Here is a 25,307-nt window from a genome sequence, read left to right as displayed (position 1 = left end):
TGCCCTGCATCCAAGTTTTCCTGGGGTGGGGAGAAATTTCCCACACACACACAATTTGAAAACTATTGCCCATTCCTTCCCCAATAAGCAGATCTAAGCTATCAAAGAGAGTTTAATGACCCAGGTAGGCGGAGGGGATAGTCTGTATTGATTCTTGATAAATCTAATAAATCAGAAGACCCTGATAAAGTCCAAAAAATGTTAAGTAATTATCCCAACCTTGGTAAGTTTAATTCATTGCTCTCCCAGACTGCAGTCCTGGTGCCATGTCCTTTATGAAAACACAACTGAACATGAGTTGCCAAGAATTCGTGATTAACTCACACTATAGAATCACTTCTTAGCTATAACAGAAAATTCTTTTATTAATATTTTTATTGATTTCATAGAGGAAAGGATAGGGAGAGGAAGATAGAAACATCAATGATGAGAGAGAATTATTGATTGGCTGCCTCCTGCATGCCCCCTACTGGGGATCAGGCTCACAACTCTGGGCATGTGCCCTGACTGGGAATGGAACCTGGTCCATAAGTCAAGCTCAACCACTGACCAGGCATAACAGATCATTCTTATGTCACCCAAATACCCTATTCCTCAACTGTGACCCAGAGAAAGGAATTAACTTTTCTAAGAACACACAGGCCCCTTGATTTCCAGTCTAGAGCTCTTCTATCACATACTGGATGCAGTTCATGAGATAATGAATGATGTCAAGGAGAGGAAGAAGATGAAGGAGGAGAATGAGTAGAAAGGGAGGAAAAAAAGGACTATAATTTATTGAGAAAGTTCTATGGCCCTATGCTTAAACATATATTGTCCTTATTTCTGAAAGTTTGGAAGTAATTAATGTGCTCAAGATTATGCTGCTATTAAATGACAGAACAAAGATTTAAAACCTGATCATCTGATTCCAAAATCTATTCACTTTCCACTATATCATGCAGCCTCTGCTGTGTAAATAGTCCCTTTGATCTTTTCCTGCAAGAATGTTTCTTGATGAGAATTTATTTTAATACCAATTTTAAGACATTATTAATTATGGTTAAAAAACAGATCCTACCATTGTGCTTAACTGTAAGCCCAAGTCTAGTTTGGAGAGTGGTCATGTTAGAAAGCAAGTAATATATGAGGTTCATTTGCAAAGTCAGATATATAAAATGTTAAATTGTATTAGAACAATATCATTTCATGTAACAGGAAAATTATATCTCAACCTATGAAAGAACCATTGCTCAAGGCTGTTTTTGCTTTTTGGTTTGTCTCAATGAGAAACAGTACTATTGGCCCCTTGAGACTGCCAGCTTGATTGTAGTTATAGCATTGTTAAAACACTACAAGGTTATATCTGAATAAGCACTGTCTTCCGATTTTCTATCCTTTCCTTGGATTAACTTGGGAATGTTTGCTTCTATAAGAAGTAATTTCATTGAAATGATGAGGAAGTAAACTAAGGATCCCCAAATATGATTCCTCTAAATCAGCATGACTTTATATTTGTCCTTTAGGGAGACCAGACAGTTATTTTCCAGGCATACTGTGAGCCAGAATTCTAGTTGGTGCATGAACTCCTGTAATCCAGATTGTTAACTAAATATTGGAGAAATTCACCAATTTTACTCTCTGATAAATTATTACTCTAAGTCAGAAGGAAAAGAGATGTTTCCCTAAAGGTATATCTTTAGAATGCTTATAAATTACCTTGTAAAAGTATAACCAAATCAAGTCATAGAATATCCAGGACAGAGTACTCATGTTTGTCAGCTTAGAGCTGGCTACCTATACCCAATGCATAAACAGTGCTATTCACAATATTAGTAGAGTTTAAACTGAATTCCTCTAATAAATAATCATACAGAATGTTCAAACTTTTTAAGTCCATTAAATAAGTGCCATATTTAATTATGAACTTGGAAGTCAATGTAGTCTTTCTTATCCTGCTTCTCAGCTTATTTTGAATTTTTCTTCATGTACATGTAGCTCATTGCAGATAATTTCATGTTCTAGCAAGCCCTTATTTAATGCCCTCCCCTATTTGTTTAAGCCCAGATGAAGTTAATTTTAAGTAATGAATACAGGCTTAATATGTTCCACAGCCTTCACTTTCTCTTGGTTCAAGATTTTATAAAGTATCCCCATGCATAAAATAAAATGTTAATAATTCACTTAATAGGGCTTTGTAGATTATTAAGAAATGAAAGAATTCCCTAAAATTAAACCATGCCAATTTAATCTCATTTATGTTTTTGAAAGGTTTTATTAGATTAATGAATGAATAGAATATAGCAATGTCTTTCTTAGTTTCAACCAGCGAGGAATCCACCCAAGTATCATAATATATAATCCCTTTGCATCGTCTAAAGTGTAGAAAGAAAATTTTTGTTGAATGATTTAATAGAACTGCCATTCTCAACAAGTCTTTCATTCAACCAAGATTTATTTAGCACCTGTTCGATCGACCCAGACTGAACTCCAGGAGAGGTGACTAGATACTAGTAAAAGTGGGAAAGGGCTAAAGACCAGCTTCGTGTAAAGAACAGAACTTCTAGATAGCTAACCACCAGGCAAGTGCATGGAGGATAAGCCTGAGTCCCTGGTTGACAAGATGATATGGAATCATTTTTTTCTAAAATATTCACATTTCCCAAAGATAGAGAATATGGTCCAGCCTAGAAGCCAGGCCCAAGCAATTTAACACTCTGAGCAGAGTATTTCAGGATAAGATATGGTGTGAGGGTGACACAGAAGACAGACAAACTCCCCAGAGAGCATAGGAGGCGTCAGACTCCTGCGTCCAACAACCAATCCGCTGGCCCTGGAGGCAGCGGGGCTGCCCAGGCCCTAGAGAAAAAATCTGGACCGTAAGCAGAGCCCTGTCGGGGAGGGAAAGCACCTCGGCATCAGCACCAGGCCCGCAGGAGGCACTCGCCTGGATTCTGTGGGCAGCAGCAGCAACACTGTACCCAGAAAATGGAGATGCAGTGGGGCTGCCCTTAAAGACATAGAAGTTCAACGGCATGAGAAAAGCAGAGAAGGCAAGTCCAGAGATAACCCCTGGGAGTAATGAGTGGGTTTATTATTACACCAAAACCTAACTGCATCCCCAGATCATACACCTGAGAATGGAGCTATTAGATCAGGAAGGGTTTTCTAACAAAGGCATCAGATCTCAAGTAAGATGAAGAGATTCTTGTTATTAAAAATGTGTAATGGAAGGCTGGGTGAACATCTCAGGGGTGGAGCGAAGGAAATTTCCCTATTTGGTAAAATGATGGCGGACGGCCCATTGGATTCCTTTTAAATCAAATAGTCTAGTTTCTGTGCTGGTAGCCACTAGCCTCATGTGGCCATTTAAATTTACATTAACCAAAGTTAAATAAAGATGAAAATTTAGTTGCTCAGTCACAGTAGCCACATTTCTAGCACTCAGCTCAGTAGCCAGGTATGGCTGGTGTTTACCATATTGGACAGCACAAATATAAAATATTCCCATCGTCACAGAAAGCTATTAGACAGCATTCCTCCTCTTCTTTTGAGTTGGTATTGTGTATGTGCCTATTTTAATGCACTGATTTCTACTAGATTTGGGGTTTGCCCTGAGGAGGTGACATCCTGTTGTGATGTCTCAGTGCTCAGCAGTGTCAGAGCTGGCCAGTACTTCTCTGGGGGTGCCCGTGGCAGAGGACGGCTCAGTGAGAGTGAGAGCTGCCCTGTGGGAATGCCTGTTCCTCCACTTACCCACTAGGTGGCATTAAATAATCCAGTCCACCACTCTTAGTTTCTGTTTCTTCCTTTGCAAAAAGACTCACCTCGTGGAGTTATTGCGAGGAATATATTCTATAAAGTACCTAGTTTTCAATAAGGACAATCACCTTTCACTAGAAACCTGAGGATTTGCCCAGATTCTCACTGAGCATTTACCAGCCACCCGTTATGCACGTGGAGCATTGTGCTGGGCGTGTCTTTGTTCCCCTGGATCTGCCCTCAGCCCTGGCACCGGCCCTTCCAGGAGCCCTGCTCTGCTCCTGCCTTGTATTGTGTGCCTGACTCATCATTAGCCAACCGGGAAGTACCTAGAATAATATTTCCATTCACACTCTGAGCTTTGCACTGAAGCTCTGCCTCGGACACTAAGCCTCATCTGTGATTCTCCTCCTTATTTATAAATGAAGCCTGCAAAGCATTCCTCCTACTCATAGTTATTGAAAATTACAATGTTTTGGCACCTGTAGGAGCTGAGTCTGGGTGCAAATGGACTCAGAACTTGGCAAGGCTTAGTGATTTCTGCTAAAGCCAGTCACACAACTGGTGCCAATACGACAGGCCCTCTCCCCAGCCATCAGGCATGGTTAGCACCTTACCTGAGATACTTCTGTCTACATCACACTCTCCTGCCTTTGATCGAAAGGTAAGAGCTTTCTAGAGAGACCCTACTTGCTATGGGTTTTCCAAGGCAGTGTTTACATTAACCCTATTCACGAGGCGAGTGAGTCTCACACCTTCCCTTTGCACACTAAAAATTTAATTTATGGGTGACCATGTGAGACTTAAGCACACCATTCTGAGTTGTAAATGTAATTACCTATTTACATAATAGGCAGTAGTCGAACAGTCGCTGGGATGTCCTTTTGGAAGTAGATTCTTGTTTTGGGGAAACTGGTTTAACCAAACATGTGCTGTCTGGTCTCCTTTGTTTACTTACCAAGCTTCAAAGCCATGTTTCTCATATTGCTCTCTGAAACCCGGTGTTCTTTGGCCATATTTGAGACCTGAGGAGAGAGAGATACTTCAGCCCAGAAAGACATGAAATGGTCACAAGCCAGTTGAAAAACTTTACTTTTCAGAAAAGGCCTTTCTAGAAAAGCTTACTGAGGCAGGAAACCCTAATGGAGACCCTCAGAGGGTTTCCAGGCCTGGAGTGTTCGTGGGGAGGTTACTCAGAGCTGAGGCAACCCAGGAGCAGAACTGAAGAGCAGCTTGATTGACCCCTGAAGTCATCCTACCTTGAGAAGACCCTTTGGTGGGATAGAGAACAGGGAGGGGTATTGAGGAGAACTCAAATGCAGAAAGGCTGGGCATACCTACCTACCTAATTCAAGTGTTCTTAGACTGGGCTGTGGAAATGTAGGGTGGGCTAGAATAAACTCCAGGGACTCAGTAAATTCTTGATATTAAATTAAAAATTTGGGAGGGGTGTTTTATATTCATTTTGCTTGGGAGAAAAATTCTTAACATTTATCATATTCTCAAAAGAGATAAAGAGCCATTAATCATGATATTGTTAAATATCATTGTAGTTTTTTTAATTAGGTAGTTTTCAAAAAAAAACTTAAAATTGATTACTTTTCTTCTTTCTTATAACAGTTCATTAGAAAAACCTTTTGGTCATGACCTTAGAATAATTTGAGGAATGTGCAGTTGTTAAAGAGTTGTTATGGGAGCATATTACCTGAAATAAATAGATTCTCTGTTGGAACTTGAATATCCTATTACAAAGTAAAGCTTATACTAGGATTTACTGTGAAGGAGCTTTTACTGAGTGATCAAGTAAAATAGCAAAAACAGGAGGACCTGCCGTGTACAAGGGTTGAAGCTGAGAGGAGAGAGGAATTCAAAGATTTGTAAAATAGTTCCTACTCGCAGAGAGTTTACAGTCAAGTGGGACACCACATTGTTAAATAAATATAATACAAGGCAAAGTAAGAAGTATAAAGATACCTAAACAAAGAATATGGGGTTTTTAAGAATAAGAAGCCCAACCTGAGCTTAGGAAAGGAAGGGTAGAGGACAAGAAAGATTTCCCAACTGGAAATGCTGTATCTCTGAAGCTTTTCTATAATTTCTACGAAAGCATATTGAGATTTCTCTTAGCATTTTTCCATGTTTATTAATTGCTCAGTAATTCAACCTTGCATCCCCCAGGCCTAACTTAGTGTTTAGCAAACACCATTTATGTGTGGGTGGATGGATGGATGGATGGATGGATGGATGGATGGATGGATGGATGGATGATGGTCATAGGCAGGAAAGCGTGAAGGCCCAAAGGAGAGAGAGGGAGGGAGAGAAGAAGAAATAGAGTGCACACGTCTACACAGTCCTTATGTCAGCAGCCAGCTCAATTCAGAGTTTTGCAGAAGAACAATCAGAGAGATTTAAAAGGTGGACATTTTCATGGGTCAGAAGTCCAGGCATGGCCTGGCTCCGCGGAGCGCTGTGCTCAAGGCCTCCCAAGGCTGAAATAAAGGTCCCAGCTGGCCTGGGCTCTTATCTGCAAACTCTGGTGAAGACTCTGCTTCCAAATGTGTTCAAGTAGATGGCAGAATTCAGCTCCTGTAGCTGTGCACCGGAGGTCCCTTCATCTGCCAGCCAACAAACGGCACATTGAATTTTTATCATGCTTTGAATCTCTCTCACTAATTCTGCCACATCTTTTGCACCAAGGCAGCAGAAAGCTCCTCTCTTTCATTTTATTTTATTTTATTTCATTTTATTTTATTGCAGTAAAATACATGTAACAAGCTCTTCTTTTAAGAGCTCCTGTGATTACATGGGGTATGCCAGATTAATCCAGGATGATCTACCTATTTTAAGATCACTGATTAATGGATGACCTTATGGCACCTGCAAAGTCCCTTTTGCCATGAAACCTAACATAACATATTCACAGGCGTGACACCGGGGGGTGGAGATCCTGGGAGCCAAAATTCTGTCTCCCACAATAGTTATCCGCAGAGTGAGTAAATATAAATAGCAGGTTGGTGAGGGAGTCCCTTCACTGACAGCCACGCATTTTGAAGGCCACGAAGTTAGTTCTAGGAAGAGCTTTGGAATCAGGCGGCTGTGTTCAAACTGTGTTTTACTGATTATTCAACTTTGAGTACATATGTAACCTCTCTCTGCCTCGGTCTCCTCCGAGGGTTGTTGATAGGATTAAATTAGCTAATGTAATGTAAAGGGCATAGAACAATACTTGGGAAAGGGACATTACATAATGCCTCAATAAATGCTATTATTTTTAGTAAGCCTGAATGTAGTAGCAACGTAAAATGCAACAACAAAACAGATTTCAGAGCCACTGCAGGGATTTCATTTGGTCAGGCTTTTGATGGAATGAAATCCTATAGCATCTGTATTTGTTTTCCTACTGCTGCTATAACAAGGTACCAAACCTCGTGGCTGAAAGTAACACGAATTTATTACCTTACAGTTCTGGAGGACTGAAGTCCAAAGTGGGTCTCAGTGAGCTAAAACCAGAGTAATAGCTGATCTCAGTCCTTTCTGGAGGTTCTAGGGGAGAATCATTTTCTTGTTTTCCAGCTTCTAGAGGCAGCCTGTATGCCTTGTCTCCTAGCTACCACTTTCTTCTCCGAAGCCAGCAGTCACCTCATTCTGACGCTGCTTCTGTGGTCACGTCCCCTTCTCTGACTCTCCCATCTCTTCCTTTCCATTGGGACCACCTGGATAACCAGGATAATCTTCCCATCTCATGATCATTAACTTAATCACATAAGCAAAGTCCCTTTTGTAAGGTAACACATTCACAGGTCCCATGAATTAAGAAGTGGGGTTTTCGGGGAACCATTCATCTTCCTACTACAGAATCCACCTAATGCAGGATATATTTTAAAAACCAAATAAAATTTTTTCTAAAGTTGTGCATGAAACATGTGAAATCATCCATCCAGTGCATATTAGTTAAGTGTAATATGCAAATCGACCGAATGACCAAACAGCAGAACAACCGTCCGGACGACCTTCCAGAGAACCACACTATGACTTGCACTGGCACCAGGCCATTCAAGGCGGGTGCAATGCGATTGGTAGGGGGGCCCCGCCATCACGCCATGAATGCCCCACAGAGGGAGGCCCAGACCACTGGCCAGTGGGGCAATCAATCGGGGAGGGTTGGGGGAGAGACTCTGCAATCGCCCCAAAGAGGGAGGCCCAGGCCACCCTCTGCCCAGTGATCAATCACAGAGTCCCAGTTGGGTGGGCAGGGACGCCCTCTTTGAGGTGATCAATCACTGGACTCCTCAATCCATCACCGGGCACTGTGGTGGGTAGGTGGGGCCTCCCTCTGCAGGGTGATTGATCTGGGAGCCCTGGGATTCATCCCACAGAGGGAGGCCCAGGCCAGCCAAGAGATCGTACCCCACGCCTATCACTGGCAGAGGAAGGCAACCGGTGTGTGTTGGGCGGGGGGGGGGCAGCGCCGCACGATGGCAAGCAGTGGCATCGGTGGGGGCGGGGCCAGCTGCCATAGCAGGGGAAGGAAAGCCCCAATAAGCCCTACCCAAGGGGTCCTGGATTGCGAGAGGGCGCATGCGGGCTGAGGGACACCCTCCCTCCATGCACAAATTTCATGCACCAGGCCTCTTGTATTCCTAGAAGTGGGATCACTGGGTCAAATGGGAGTTCTATTTTTAGTTTTCTGAGGAAACACCATACTGTTCTCCACAGTGGCTGCACCAGTCTGCATTCCCACCAGCAGTGCACAAGGGTTCCTTTTTCTCCACATCCTTGCCAGCACTTGTCATTTGTTGATGATAGCCATTCTGACTGGTGTGAGATGGTATCTCATTGTCGTTTTGATCATTAGTGACTTTGAGCATGTTTTCATATGTCTCTTGGCCTTCTGTATGTCCTCTTTCAAAAAGTATTTATTTGGATCCGTTGCCCATTTTTTTATTGGATTATTTATCTTCCTTAAGTTATATGAGTTCCCTGTAAATATTGGAGATTAAGCCCTTATTGGAGATAACATTGGCAAATCTGGATATTTCTTTTATGTGGAGATGGAAAGAATAAGGCCATCAATTTCTATGTTTGTAGACTACTTTAAACTATTAGACTAGTTTACTATTTTAAACTATTTAGACTATTTAAACTATGTTAGTCTATTTTAAGCTATTTTAGACTATATTAAATGAGTGGGTCTGGATTCCTCTTTACCTATGAATTGCATATTTGCTGTTTCTTTTTTATCTAAAGTGTTTATTATTCACTTTACAATAAAACCCCAATTATTTATATCACTTGAAAACTCCTTCCAATATCTATAAATATACACATTTTCAATGATTGTGTCATATACTTTTTTGTCTTTTTTTGTGCATAATATAATTTTTAATTCAGGCAGCATTAACTATACATCAGACACTCTGAGAAAGGCTGGGACCACAAAGCTGAAAAAAAAAGGCTGATTCCTGTCCACAGGAGCTCTCATTATACTGGAAGAGGGGAAGGATCATGATCGTAGCAATTTTTAAAAAGGAGAAAACATGTTTGAAATACATAATCGCCTGTAGTTGGCGAGTGAATGATTGAGTTGTCAGAAAGAGAGGAGTAGAAATGAAAAACAATTCATGGCTTGAAAAATTGGGTGCACATCAGTACCTCCGATTCTGACAGATAGTATGGGAGAAAGAATACGTTTGGGTGAAGACAATGATTTCATTTTAGACATTTTGAATCTGATGTGCCGTTTGAAGATGCCCCAGAGGCAAGTATTCATTTATTCAAAACTATTTGGAGGTTATTACAGTAATCTAGACACAAGATTATTATGGTTCAAGCAATGAAAGTAAAAGCAAAATAACTCAATTGGTTGGATGGTGTCCTGTACACCGAAATGCTGCTGGTTGGATTCTGGGTAAGGGCACATGCCCTGGTTGTGGGCTCAATCCCCATTAAGGGGAGTGCAGGAAGCAGCTGATCAGTGATGTTTCATTCATCAATGTTTCTATCTCTCTATCTTTCTCTATCCTTCTCCCTCTCTCTCAAAAAAAAAAAAAGTCAGTAGAAAACATTTTTTAAAGTTCATGTGAGGAAGATGGAGAAGTGAAAGCAGCATTTTTTTTTATTCTGAAGTTCAGGAAGATGACAGGAATGGAGAAAGGTCATTTGGGAATTACCATATGGAAGGGAGAGAAGAGTGTAAGTGAATGAGATTACATTGGGGCATGTGTAACTTAGATGAGCAGCATAGGCCAATTTCCTGAGCTACCCAGACTCTAAGCACAGACAGAAAGCAAAAGGAAAACAATAATAAAGAGTCCAAAAGACAGAAAGACCAAAAGGAAAAGAAAACCATATGCAAGCAAAGGGAGAAGAATATATCACAAAATAAAGCTTCAACAAGATCATCCACCAAACAGTAGTTGAGTCAGGCAAGGAATGAAAGTCTATCGATAAATCTGGCAATTAGGAAGAAACTATTGCATTTGCCAGCAGTTTCCCTAAAGTGATAGGGTAAAAATCATGCTGTTCGTTTTAATGAATGCTTATTATTTTAGTAGTATAATTTTAATGAAAATGTATATAGCTACTAAAATATGCTGGTATACCATGGTTAAACTCTTTATTTCTCAATTATTTGGCATTTAAATATTTTTACAATTTTTCAACATTCTGAGTAATGTAATAAATGTTGTTTTTGATAAATGTGAAAAATTCTTTTCTGGTTAGTGTTCCCAAATGCTATACACTATTCTTCTATTCAAAAAGAGAAGTGCAAGTGAATCTTAGTATTTTAAAATAATTTACATATTCTAATTTTGAATAATTATTTTTCAGAGATTTCTTTTTCGCTCTTTCCATTATTTTCAGATAGAGGCAATCCCAAATGTCTGAACTTGTCTAACCTGGAGTGCACCCTTCTACAGCAAGCATTTCCTCGACATACTACATCCTGAAGCCCTCTATTAATGCAGCATTATAGTACACAATAATCCACTTCCTTTCTTTACATTATAAACAATTTGATGCCCATTAGTAATAGGTTCCTTCACTTTCAAATAACTAATTTCCCACCCATTAGCTATTTTTGTTGACCTCACTTCACGAGAGATCCTCAATCTAAGTTTTATTTTAGCAATCACAATTCTCTCATCTAATTAAAAAAAATTGGGCCATTGCCTCAGTGGCCTGCATTCAACCTTATTTTGACTGGCAAGTTTCTAATAATATCTCACTCTCTTTTTCACCCCTGTACTTAATATAATAGTAGTTTCTGTTCCATTGAATTCATTCTCTCTCCCCAATTCTCTTTGCCCCACTCTGGTTTTTGTTTTGTTTGTTTTCACATTTCTTTTTCTTTTCCTCCTATTAATTTAGTAACCTATTCAAAACTTTTACTGTTACAAATGCCTCAAGGGGCATCCAATTATTTATTCAGTAGAAATTCCTGGAAGTGGACTAGGTGGATCAGGGAGTACGTAATATGTTAAGGGTTTTTGCATATATTCCCAAATGACCTCTACAAAGGTTGTCTGAATTTTCACTCCAGTACCAATTGCCATACTGGAGAATTCTTCTCTATTGTGAATACAAATCCACTTCCCTTTAACTTGGATGGAGAACCATATGAAATAAACCTAACTACTCTTCCATGTGGCAGTCCTGCAAATGCTTGATGAAAACAGTTATTTGTCCCTAAGTCTTCACTGGCCCATCTTCAAAAGACCTAGTTTCTTCAGCAATTCTCTAAGCACAGGATTTCCAGCACTGTCAACATCCCAACTGACAAACTGTATCTTGTTCCAAGGAAAGCAATATCCCTTTTACCTTATGGTATAATTGTGTGAACAATATTATACTTGAATTCAGACTTCACAGCATCCATTGACAATCTTTGGATATAAACACCTTTCTTCTATCAATGCACTAGCTTGTCTGGCAGCCATGCTAACCAATCTCATACTCAGATAAAATTTTCAAGCCATTTTGTCACATGAAATCATGTTGACATGTTTCTCCCACGCTGTACTGTGCACTTGGATCGTGCACAGTACTACATAAGGTAGAATATTATATTTATTTTTATTAAATGTCATTGTACAGATATAGTTATGCCTTTCTAGCCCAGGGCCACCCCTGACTGTTATGCAGATTATGCACTAACTCTGGGGGACATCGTTTATATCAGTATTATCTTACTGATATTTATTTATTACTATGATTTTCCAGCAAATAGCAGTAGAATCTCGAGAAAGAGACAGCTTGTTTCCAATTCCCCCACCTAAAAGTGCCATTTGGACTACCAAAAAAATATCTCTGCTGTCAAAATTTGAGAAGACTAAATCTGAAATCCAATACTTTAATTTTTCCCAAGATATGTTATATTTTATAATAGTGTCTAATATATCATCATCAATGTTGATGATAAAAAATGTTCAGAATAAGGCCAAACAGAAAGGCTTATGCAAACCTCTAGAAACCGTTCTATAGTGTTTAATGAAAACATTTATATACCATGTAGGGAAAGCCACTCAACCAGTTATGCATCTCCTATTCAGTCCATATGTCTTTACTTTGTTTCAAAGTATATAATTTTATTATAGGTATTATTGGGGAGGTTCATAAACTTAATATACAATTACTGAGGAAATTTTATAATATACATAAGAAAATAAAGATAATAGAAATTACCCAGAGATCATCACTCTGAACATTTATGTGTTGTTGCTGTTCTTTGAAAATACTGGTCATATCGAGGCATAAACTACCTAGTGAGAAAAAAAGAAAGCATAATATAAACATTGTCAGGAATGAAGACAAGAACATGGATAACTGTGCAGTAGAAATTAAATCTATCATATGAATATAACAGAAATAGACTTCGTACCCATATATTAAAAACTTAAGTGGATAATTATTGGAAAAATAAATTCTTCAAAACTCAATAAAAACAGACAGCTTGAATATATCTACAACAATTTAAAAAACTGGTACATTAGCTTAAAATTTACACAGAAAATAAAGACCAGACCCGAATAATTTTATGAAACCTGCAAGGAAAAGGTGATCTCATACAAAAATTATTTTAGATATCTGAACAAAAGGGATGTCTCATTCATTTTAGGATTTAGTATATTCTTAAACTGACAAGGACAATTTGAGAAAGAAAAACTTTAATGCAATTTCTTTCGTGGACCTGATACAAAAATCCTTAATAAATATTTGAGTAAGATTAAACAATTATTTAATGTAAAATAACATGACCAGGTAGGATTTATTTGGTAATAAAAGGAAGGCTTAACATTCAAGAAGATATTCACATAATTCACAGCATTAGAAGATTAAAGTAGAAAACACATAGGACTATCTCATGTGCATGAAAGGCATTTCATCATATTTAACAGCCATTAATGATTTAACAAAAATATAATAACAAATTAGCAATAGAAAACAATTTTTAAAGTGTATCTACTTATATATAGCCAACAGGAACTTCATGAGAGGTTGCATCTTCAAAATAATTGCTTTTAAATCCATTAAGAAGATAAACCTCTTCTAAAATGTACTGGACTAGATTTGGCTGCTGGTTGTTTTTTTTTTTAATTGGGATATACTTGACATATAATATTAGTTTCAGGTATACAACATGATTCAGTATTTGTATATATTGCAAAAAGATTACCACAATAAGTCATTATCCATCACTATACATAATTTTAAAAATTATTTTCCTTTTGATAAGAACTTTTAAGATCTATTTAACAACTTTTAAATATGCAATACAATATTATTAATTACTGGGACCCAGTGCACGAATTCGTGCACCTTGAAAGGAACTGTGAGCAGCGAGACTGCGGTGGGTACAGGGGCAGGTCTTGGTCCATCCTCTACACTCCCACCCAGCCCCTCTTGCTACGGCCACCAGTTCCCTGTCTGCCGGCAGCCCTGCTCCTGCTGCTGCCACTCCCACGTGCTGATGTTGCTGGCCCCGCTCACACCCGCTGATGGCGCGGAGTGATTGGGGCCATCACCAACAGTGGGTGTGAGTGGTGGCTGAAGCCCTGATCACCCCTCAGGAGCAGGGGAAGGTGGAGAAGCCCTCAGGGGCTATCGGGACCAGCAGCCGCTGCTTGGACCAGTTCCAGGTGCCGGCAGTGGGTGCAAGCGGTGGCTCTGGCACTGGCAGCAGGTGCAAACGCCGGGTAGGCCCATGGAATGCAGGAGCAAAGAATTTTCAGTAACCACCAGAGGCTTGCCTCGATGACAGCAACTGGCGCCCCGCCTTGGTCTGGCGCCCCCACTCACCTGCTCCACCATCCCGCTGCAGCTGATGCCCACCATGTTCTGAGATCTGCCACCTGCTTGATGCCCGCCATGGCTCTACAACCGCTAGCAGGGTCATCTAAGACCATCAGAAAACACAGATATTTACATTACAATTCATAACAGTAGCAAAATTACAGTTATGAAGTAGCAACGAAAATAATTTTATGGTTGGGGGTCACCACAACATGAGGAACTGTATTAAAGGGTCGCGGCCTTAGAAAGGTTGAGAACCACTGTTCTAAAGAGACTGCTGGGCAGTAGTCTCCCAAGCATTCATGAGTCCAGGGCTTCTTTTGCTGTTGCTGTAGTTATAAACTGTTTGTTGATGATGTAATGCATCTATGTAGTCACACATCCTCTGACTCTCAGACCAAAGCTACTTTTTTTCCCCTCAGTTATTTCATGGATGAACTCACAGGCTGCCTGTCACATGAGGACCCTAATGGTAGTCATTTTCAGAAAGAATTTTTCTGGCCCTTAATGAGATTGGCCCGCTCACTCTCCACCACCTGCCTTAGTCCTGGCCTTTTCCACAGCATGTGCCTCTGAGATGAGGCCCTCACTTTGGGGGAGGATATATTTGATGGAGTTTTCTAGGTTCAACTCATACCCCCCATTTACCTACCACATTGTTATGACCCCTCTTTGAGGTTCTGCCTGATGCTGACTGGAGTTTGGGGATTTTCAGCTGGTTTTGCTAAAAATGTGATTTGTGGGTATGCTGTTCACTTGGTTTTTTTATTGTGGTTTTATTGTTTGGAATGGATTCTAGGTTAAGTGAGAAAACTCTGTTTCTGTGAAAACCAGTCTTGTTAACATTCAGAAACATTTCCCTACTGTTTTCTCTCTATAAAGATGACTGCATAAGAAAGCTCAGGGTATGTGTTTACCTATCAACAAAGTTAATCTTCAAAAATAAAAATAAAGCACAGTCAGCTTAGCATACTACTTTTCCATAAACCCAGACTGCTTCTCTTAGTGCTCAGAGACCTTCCACTTAACACCATGTTCTAGGATGAGGCTGTGTTATAAATCCAAGCCCATCGGGTATTATCTTTGGGTGATTCAAAAGACTTGTCCATCATCATTCTTTGCTGCCATATTTCCCTTAACAACCTTTAAGATTACCCACCTTGATGCTGGGGTCCTCCTGAAAGCTCTTAGAGTACACAAAGATATAATTTGCCCAGGCACAAAAACGTAAGCTTAATGGTTTTAGGTGTGCCCTTTTTTAAAAAAAGGAAAATGTCTTCATTGGAAAATTAAATTATTAATCTAATAAATTTCTTGATATTTTAAATCAACATCCTGCCTGCTCATTTTCTAAGCAAAATGTATGTATTTAATTAATAGGGGATCTTCATGCAGTAATGACACCACAGCCATGTTAACCAGGGAAAGATATAGAACAGTGAGACTTAATAAATAAGACTAGTCCTCACACTTATCATAGAACACATGCTTTAAATTATTTTGCTGGTAGCAATTATGCTAAATTACCATTTCACCACAGCCTGCCAATTTCAGAGCTCTTTCATTTAGTCATTCAAAAAAATATTTATTAAATGCCTACGATTGCCAGGCTCTGTGTACATGCAAAGAATACAAAGATGATCAGAAATAGGCATGATTCCTCTTCTCAAGCTCCTTATTGTCAGTGGGAAGAAAACACTACTCAGACCAATCACACAAATAAATTTAAATGTAGTACTACCGTGGTAGGGACTACTATTGAATTATGGCGGGAGCTCTTCCCTGCATGTAATCAGAGCTGTTTCTTTCTTCATTGGGAGGAACTAGGGCTGAATTCTGCTTATAAGACCAGGACACCTTTCTAGGTACTACGCTAAATATCTTGCACCTAATATCAGACTGCTGGGTCCCTGAACCCAAAATGTTTATTCCTTGCCTTCTCTCCATGAATGCCTCATACTTGCCCTATTAGAAAAGTGGCCAATGGGCAGGGGGTGGTTGGGAGGAGGTCTCTTCGTGGTGAGTTTAACCAAGAGACTCAACTCAAGCAAGTCTCTTCAAAGATGGCAAGAGTGAAGTAGCCCGTGCACCTTCTGAACCTTCTGCTCATAAACACAAGCCCATCCTGTGACCACTGTGCTCAGTACATACACAGGAGATGACACTGCAGTGCCACATTGATTTAAGAAGTTCGGAGAAGCATGCCCTAGAAAGTGTTGTTAGGATTGAAGGAAGGGCTAGTGTAAATCACACCCTCAGCCAAATCAGGAAAAGGCAGGAAGAAACAAAAGGGTCAGAAATGAATGTAAGATGGCTACGTCACCAAGATGGTGCACGATGAGTCTGGGAGCCCTGACTGGTTTGGCTCAGTGGATACGGTGTCGGCCTGCGGACTGAAGGGTCCCAGGTTCGATTCCAGTCAAGGGCATGTACCTTGGTTGTGGGCACATCCCCAGTAGGGGGTGTGCAGGAGGCAGCTAATCGATGTTTCTAACTCTCTATCCCTCGCCCTTCCTCTCTGTAAAAAATAAATTTAAAAAATATATATTTAATAAAATATATTTAAAATATATTTAAAAAATAAATTAAAAAAAAAAAAGATGAGTCTGGGAAGACTTGCAGCACTAATCATTCAGGGCCCTGGAGGCTGCATTTACATTTTAAATTTTTTGTTTTTAAGTTTATTGAATTTATTGGGGTGACATTAGTTAACAAAATTATATAGGTTTCAAATGTACAATTCTATACTACAACATATGTATATTGTATTGCACTTTCACCACCCAAAATCAAGTCTCCTTCTAACACCATTTATACCCCCTTTCCCCTCCTCTATTCCCCCCACCGCCTTTCTCTCTGGCAATTACCATATAGTTCTCTGTGTCTGTGAGGTTGTGAGGTATTTTTGCTGTTATCTCTTCACCTTTTTCACTCCATCCCAGAGCCCCCCCCCCTCCTTCTGACAGCTGTCAGTCTGTTCTCTATGAGTATGTTTCTAGTTTGTTTGTTAGTTTATTTTGTTCATTAGATTCCACATATAAATGAGATCATACGGTATTTTTCCTTCTCTGACTGGCTTATTTCACTTAGCATAATACTCCCCAGGTCCATCCATGCTGTCACAAAAGGTAAATTTTCCTTTTTGTTTTTTATGGCTCCGTAGTATTCCATTATTTATCCACTCATCTACTGATGGATACTTGGGCTGCTTCCAAATCTTGGCTATTGTAAATAACACTGCAATGAGCATAGAGGTGGGTATATTCTATGGAATTGGTGTTTCCGGTTTCTTCAGACATATTCCCAGAAGTGGGATAATATTTTGAATCTTTATACCCTAGTTTGTGTGTGTAGGAGGGTAGGAATGGGGAAAGCTGCTATCCACTTTACCTTCTGAAAACATCCTCTTAGATGAAGTCAAAAGATAGGTAAAATGGAAGGAGAACCAATTAGAAGACAAATGTAGTATTCCAGGTGAAAGAAAATGGATAAGGATGGTGGCATGATATTGAAGCAAGTGAACAGTTTCCAGAGATTACAAATCTACAGAACTGGGTTTTGTGGAATGTGAAGGAAGTGTTCAGAATGATACCTATGTTTCTGAATTGCTTAAAAGATGGTTTTTCATTCACTGAAGTAGGGAACACTAGAAGAGGTACAGTGAGGACATGGGGGTGGGGGGAGATGAGAAAACGATTTGATTTTAAGTGCTTTGAGGTATCTAAGTGAAGTTGTCAAGTAGCTGAAGTTCATGTGGGAGATATGGAATAAAATGTAAATTTATGAGTCATCTGCATGTAAGAGGCTTTCCTGGGATTTACATTTCTCTTCACCATGCTTTTTCTTCTACGCTTTCCAATTTGAGGATCATTTTCCTTGATAGAGAAAATGGTGAAGTTTGAAAGTCTGATGTTTTGTCCTTCTCCCTCCTCTGCATTGCTCCTCCTCCTGCTGCTCTTCCTCCCCTTCCTCCTCCTTCATCATCATCTGTTCACATTACTGTACACCATCTGGACCAAGCCCTGGAATTGTCCTTGTTCTTCTATTTGTTCCAATTCATATATTTTTAAATGGGATTTTTTTTTACTGTTCATGGTATTTTTATTCCTTTTTTTAAAAATTCACAAACTTCATTTTATTCTGTACTTTAGCTCTTTGGTAAAATTCTTATATATGCTCATCATTTACCTGTATTCTTTTTTATTGTGAACTCATCTCTCAAGTTTGAATCGAAGTCCTTTAATTTGAACACTTCAAAACTCTCCTTGTACAATTTTTTGGCCTCTTTAAAAGTATTCTTCTTTTATTCTCATCGCAATCATTTCATATTATATCATCAGAAATAAGGTTTGTTATCCCACTTTCCTTCTTGAATCATCTGCCTTTTATGTTATCTAATCAAAAACAAGTCTCTCCCTATTCTCATTCTCCTTCTTTCCTTTCCTTTTTCTTCTATTTTTCTGCCTCTTCTTTTTTTCCTCCTCCTCCTCCTCCTCCTTTTCCTCTTTCTATTACTCTCTCTGTTTTTGGAGTTTTGTCTTATTGAAATTTAGGCATGATTATGCCCTGGCTGGTGTTGCTAAGCAGTTAGAACATCAGCCTGCACGCCGAAAGGTTGCAGGTTCAATTCCCCATCAAGGGCATGTACCTGGGTTGTAGGTTTGAGCCCTGGTTCTAGTTGAGGTATTTGTGGGGTACATTTGTCTCTCTCACATTGATGTTTCTCTCTCTCTCTCCTCCCCCTTCCTCCCTCCCTTTCACTCTCTCTAAAAAAAAATAGTCAATGGGAAAAATGTCATTGAGTGAGGATTAACAACAAAAAAAGAAAAGAAAAAGAAAATTAGCCATGACTAAACACCAGCACGATGGTTCTCTAGGTATGTCTACAGCTGATGAGCCCTCAAGGATTTCCCAGGTTTGGGGTTGTCCCTACTCTTTTCTAACTCTCCCTATCTACCTTCTACAGAATTGATAATATAAAATTATTATAATTACAAACATAGCATGACAATATTTCTTTTAAAAATTAGTAATTTTATTGACATCTTTATTGAGATAAAGTTTGAAAACCATTACATTTATTTATTTAAAGTATACAATTCAATGGTTTCAGTACATTCACAGAGTTGTGCAACCATCAATCTAAGAACAGTTTCATCACTCCAATAAGAAACATTCACTTCCCAGTACTCCTACCCCAAGCCCAGGAAAACCACTAATTAATCTACTTACTGTCTCCACAGATTCTCCATATTATGGACATTTAATATAAATGGAATCATATATGTGATCTTTTGTGACTGGCTTTTTTCAAACAGCACACTGTCTTCAAGATTTATTCATGTTATAGCATATATTAATACTTAGTTTATTTTTAATGCCAAATAAGAGTCCACTGTCTGGGTAGAATACATTTTTAAATCATTCATCAATTGAAAGAAATTAGGGGTTTTTTTCCCCTACTTTTTTGGCTATTATGAATAATGGTTCTATAAACATTTGTGTACAAATTATTGTGTGGATATATGTTTTCATTTCTCCAGGATATATACCTAAGAGTGGAATTTCTAAGTCATATGGTAACCCTATGTTTATCATTTTGAGGCAAATCAACTAATTATTACTTTTTCTTTATTATATCTCACTAGAGGCCTGGTGCACAAAATTCATGCACTTGGGGCGGGGAGGTCCCTCAGCCCGGCCTGCGCCCTCTCACAGTACAGGAGCCCTCAGGAGATTTTTGACTGACAGCTTAGGCCTTCTCCCCTTAGCACTGCTGCAGAGGCGGGAGAGGCTCCCACCACCACCATTGCACTGGCCAGCTGTGAGCCTGGCTCAGGGCTTCTGGCTGAGTGATGCTCCCCCTGTGGGAGCACACTGACCACCAGGGGGCAGCTCCTGCATTGAGCATCTGCCCCCAGTGGTCAGTGCATCATAGTGACTGGTCGTTCTGCCTTTCAGTTGATTTGCATATTAGCCTTTTATTATATAGGATTAGAGGCAGCCATAGTCTTATTAATTCAGGAGAGGGAAGTTTTAGGGTCTAGTTTGCATCGTGACAAAGACAAGAAAGGTTTAAAAGTCTTTAAGTTAAAATAGCTTTGCTAAGTCACGTTGTCCTTGTCTATTGATAACCTAGGACTGGTCTTGCTGTGATTGCACAGTTTACTTGGTAAAGCTGGATTTTAAAAATGCTGTCTGCTCAAATTCTATGAACTGAAACACCTGGAGAGGAAGCTGCAACAGCTCTTTTGCCCATCTGGAAATGAGGCACACTTTAAGGAAACAAGATTTTTCTGGAGTACTTTTTACAGAAATCATTTGTTCAGAAGGAAAAAGTGTTTGCCAAAATCAACTCTAAAATGTGTTTATTTCATTTGAAGAAAATTAATGAATTATTAAAGAATATGACATTTTTCTACAAGAGAATGTGCTGTCCAGAGGACAGATATTTATTTCTATTTTACCCCTGGAGCCCTAAAGTCTCTCTCTTTATTAGCACTCTGAATGTTGTATCCAATTTGTGTGCCTGTACACTTACCTTCAAATTTGTAAAATACATTTGTCATTCCATTGCTAGCAGACTACCACAGGTATTCTCTTAAAAAAAAAAAAAAAGCCGAGATTGCTTCCCTATGTGGATTTCTCCTTGACAGAACATACATTATCCACTATATGTGAATCAATAGCCTAAGAATCCACCGAGATAATGAAAAAAATAGCAATGTAATTTTGCTGGGGTAGTGAGTATATAGGACACTGTTCTTGCAAATATTATGCAAAATTGCATGGGCTTAAAATTTTGCACTAAGTATTCACTTAAGTGATATTCTTCATTGGTAAGATTTGATTTCATTAGGTATCTTGATATGAATGAAATGTAAAGTTGCAAGTCTAGCATTGTGAGCCACAGCCAACCACTCCCTGCCTCCCAAGTTCTGTGTTTACTGCCTTACTCACTCACTTTGCATCGGCAAATCATAGAGAGAAGCTAAATGCTCTCAGCTGCACTATACCAAATCAATGCTGAGATGAATAATGAACTTAATTTTCCATAAAGACATTCTGTTTGGCATTTCAGCTAATAAGGTAAGCAAATGGCAATTCTGGGCTATGGAAAAGAAAATAAATATTCTCGTTGTGCTTGATTTCTGTGCTAATCCATAATTCTTTTAACATGCTGCAGTTAATTTCATGTTTCACTATGTCTGTGAATGTGGGATGAACAATTTTATGAAGAGTACCCCCAATGCACCCTTTTCCTCTGATTAGGTTGCTTATGTATTAGAGGGGCAGAGGGAGAAATCCAGCTTTTTAGTAAGAATGTCATCTATATAATAATTTTTTACCGCCCATAGTGCAAAGTGAATTTAGCTAAACAGCAGAAAATTTAGATGCAGCAGAGATAGACAAATGTATTTAAGCACTGCTTATTGAATATATTTAGCATTTAGTATGACATACAAATTGATGTTGAATGTGCTCTAAAGAAAGCAGAATACATAAATCGTGTTGGTTTCTGAGTCATTTCATTTCTAAGTACACGTTATTCTCAAGAAGGTAATATTTTCCGTTGCTAACATTATTCCAGCTTTATATGTTTTTTTTTAAGATTGTATTTCTAAAATAGCAGCATAGCAGTAATATGAAATTTGGCTATTAGTTTCTTACTTACCAGGGCTGCAATGATTTTAGTTCATGTGGAAAATGTACTAGTACTTGTTTGTTCACTGAAGTTCATGGAATTAAAAACCATGAGACCTGTCTGAGACTTTCATTGCTACTTTAGTTATGCTTTTTGTGATCAGTTTTCCAGCCTTTAATACAAGGGTTTTTATTTTAGTCAGATTGGAGCACAAATCCCTGAAACCAGCAAAAGCTTAGCAAGATAGGGAGGAAATTACAATCTTTTCTATAAGAAGGACAAAAATGAAAAAAATATGATCAAGATTTATGTTCTCTGGGCTCACTGCTGTGTCACCTGAAAATTAGAGACTCTATTCTCTCAAAGTAGGTGACCTCAAAAGGCATTTCAGAAGGTCTATTCAAAAACAGCCAAACTGTGGAAATTTTGGAGAAATGGAAAGGAAATGTTTCTTCTATTCCCACTGCCAAACCTTCCCATTCTGTTTTCCTGAGTGGGGAGTGGGCTGTAGACACCTGATGTTTTTGTTTTGTGGAAATCTTTAAACATCACAGACTTTTATAGAAATGAAAGCGTTTTTATGACCCTCCCCCCTTTAAAGTGTCCACAGTGTCTGTTTTCCTTAAAAGTATAAACAGGATGTTTGAGTACAAGTAGTTAGCTGTCACTAATGATTTAGTTCCACTTAAATCTCATCCATGGTCCACCTACAAATTTGAGCATTTCTCTTGAAATGCCTCTAATATAGTACAACCATGCAAAGGAGGAGTGTGTCATTTTAGTCTACCACAGTTCATTTTTAAGAACACCAAGACAGCCCTGGCTGGTTTAGCTCAGTGGATAGAGCGTCAGCCTGCGGACCAAAGGATCCCGGGTTTGATTCCGGTCAAGGGCACATGCCCGGGGTTGCGGGCTCGATCCCCAGTTGAGGGCGGGGGGGGGGGGGGGGCGTGCAGGAGGTGGCCGATCAGTGATTCTCTCTCATCGTTGATGTTTCTATCTCTCTCTTTCTCCCTTCCTCTCTGAAATCAATAAAAATATATTTTTTTTAAAAAGAACACCAAGACAGACAGACATATGTTACCTATTCTTACTTCACGACTTTAAGATGGGTTCAATTCCATTCTCTGTTTATAGAACTCTGTTGGAAGTGCAATGTGGTGGATTGGTTTTTATTTGTAAAGTGTTCATTTTCTCTTCATCTTTCCCCCTTTCCCTCTCACACCTCTTTGCTCCAGACCATCCTTGGCTGCCCCATGCACTCTTTTTTCTCGTTTAATGCTAATATTTTTTCCATTGCCCTCCTCCCCACTACCTACGGATTGCCTTACATCCACTGGAAGAAGTTAACTAGAAAGCAAATTTTTGTAACCACCAAGTTGTTTTCTTCTATTTCCTGTCATTTGTACAACACAAAATATTTTATACCAGCGTGACATTTTATCCACTATGGCTACCTAAAACCAACCTGCTGATGTCAATCGGCAAGGCTGTCTGACCAGCTTCCTTCTTGTGATTCTGTTGTCTACAATGGTCAACCCACTCATGCTCAAGATGAGATGCAAAGCTGCCAAATGCAAGGCATGTGTTATTCACAGGCTCACGTGTTAACTCTCAGTGTTAATTAATGCAGAAAATCTAGAGGAAGCAGCACCCCCACCTTTCCTTCACACACCCACAGAGCACAGACCACAGAGCAGCCGTCAGCTGAGGACGGTGGCGACAGAGACAGCCGCATTGTTACAGATGGCCCGCCATCATAAGACGTTCCTGGCATGATGGCAAGGAGGTTCGAGCAGAAGGCAGCAAACAAATTTGTTCCCAAATACATGTGAAACTCATTCTTGGGGATAATCAAAATTAAGTGGAGGAGGAGCAAAGATGAGGGAGGACTAAAATATCACTAGACTTGCTTATTGTTGCTAATGTTACCTCATGCAAGCTCACAGTCTGGGGGGGACGCAAGGATGTCTGCATTATGAAAACAAAGGTATTACTCAAAACCTATCATGTCTAAAACTGGGCTTAGTATCTTCCCCACAAGCCTCCTTATCCTGTGTTTCCTACTTCTGTAAATAGCATCCCTGCCTACACAGTTTTTTCAATCCCAAAACATGGGAAAACCTTGATTTTCCCCACCTCTATCTCACCCTTACATTTCCAAGGTAAACTCATAAAAGTCGGTTGGATGAATGGATAAATGAGTGAAGAAATCACAAAGTCTTATAAATGTTACTTCTATTCACTTCTCTCCATTCTCTCTGCCACTATCCTGGTTAAATTTCTCTGGTTTCTCACCTTGATTTTTCTAGATACCTCCAAGTGGTCTTCCTGCCTCTAGTTTGCCCTTACTCCAGTCCATTCTGTGTCCTGTAGCCCCAAAATGTTTCTAAAATACAGATAAAAATCACCAAACCTACTGCATATAAGTCATCAGTGATTCCTCCTTACTCAGGGGATAGAGTCCAAACCCCTTAACATGATTGACAGGGTATGACATAAGTGGAGACCTTTTCCTCCACAGCCTCATTTCCTAAAACTCCCCCTGTTTAATCTTCATTTCAGCCCTACTGATTGACTTCTAACTTTCTCAAAGGTGCCATGTTCTCCTGCCCAGGACCTTTGCATGAGCTGCTCTCTCCTTTGTCTCTTCCATCCATCTATCCCAAATTCTTCTCTCCCCTACTTAAACCCTTTACAACCTTCAAGCCTCCTCTGAGATGGCACTTCCTCCAAGAAGCCCTCTTTGGCCAGGTTTGAGTTCAGTACCCTCTCCCAATATGTTTTCACAGGATCCATTATTCCTTTATCATGCTTCTTCTATTTATAGGATTATCTACCTCACTAACCTACCAGTTCCATGAAGGAACATATCCAGTCTCTTATTTAAAGTTAGTAGCCATATAGAATTCATTCAAATTCTATATGAATGCATGAATAGATACTTGGGCTCCATAACAAGCTTTATTATCTTTTGTTTTGATGACGTTGCAGAAACTGAATGCAATGATTCTTTGTTACTTCTTCCTGCAAAGTACTGTGATAAAGAGGTTCACATCAATGCTGTCATCTTGTTCCTATTCCTATTTTATAAATGAGACACCTGGGGCTCGAATTGCCACAAGTGACACTGTTCTTAAGACATGTGCCCCTTGGTCTGCTTAATTCCAGGGGCCATCTCTTTCTATTCTCCACCTGGGCCACTGCTTCCTAAGAATGAGAGGAAATTTTCATCTTAAAAATGAACAGTGGATTATAAAAAAAAAAAAATCCTTAATTTGTCACTGCCTACCTATTCATTTGCTTTTTGACCTCCAGTGGTCGGCCCTGAGTGTACTTTTCCTTTATTGTTAATCTGAAAGTACCTTTCTTTGTACTGTATTCTTTATCCTCCAGCTTTCTTCTATAGCCCCTATGTCTCCGGGAGTTTTCTGCTTTTCTTGCTCTCTCCACAGTGCAAGTAGCTGGGCCTCACATGTCTGTTTCATTTCCATTGTCCTTTTCAACACGACTTTTCCCCAGTCCTGCTCTATGATTACTCTTTCCACGGTGCTTTTGCCTGAGCTCAGTGAGCCCTTAATGTTCGTCAGCCATAGTCTGATGTCAGACCACTCAGGGGGCTTCCATT

The 25,307-nt window shown here is 39.5% G+C and overlaps 1 protein-coding gene across 19 annotated transcripts in view; it reads left to right on the top strand.

Moving 5' to 3' along the window:
* The window catches only part of DLGAP1 (DLG associated protein 1), a gene marked incomplete at both ends in the record, with an annotated part of 241,746 nt that overhangs the window by 13,205 nt on the left and 203,234 nt on the right, over positions 1-25,307 (top strand). For 3 of the 19 annotated variants that reach the window (XM_079785214.1, XM_079785213.1, XM_079785216.1), the window contains one exon: positions 21,073-21,123. The exons of the other annotated variants lie outside the window; for them this stretch is intronic. In XM_079785214.1, the coding sequence (XP_079641340.1) occupies positions 21,073-21,123 (51 nt within the window). Of the gene's footprint in view, positions 1-21,072; positions 21,124-25,307 lie in introns of those variants that run through there. 19 annotated transcript variants of the gene reach the window in all.

This window comes from Cnephaeus nilssonii (genome assembly GCF_951640355.1).
Source record: "Cnephaeus nilssonii genome assembly, chromosome: 11".
NCBI lineage: Eukaryota > Metazoa > Chordata > Mammalia > Chiroptera > Vespertilionidae > Cnephaeus > Cnephaeus nilssonii.
This window is presented reverse-complemented; position numbering and strand designations above follow the sequence as displayed.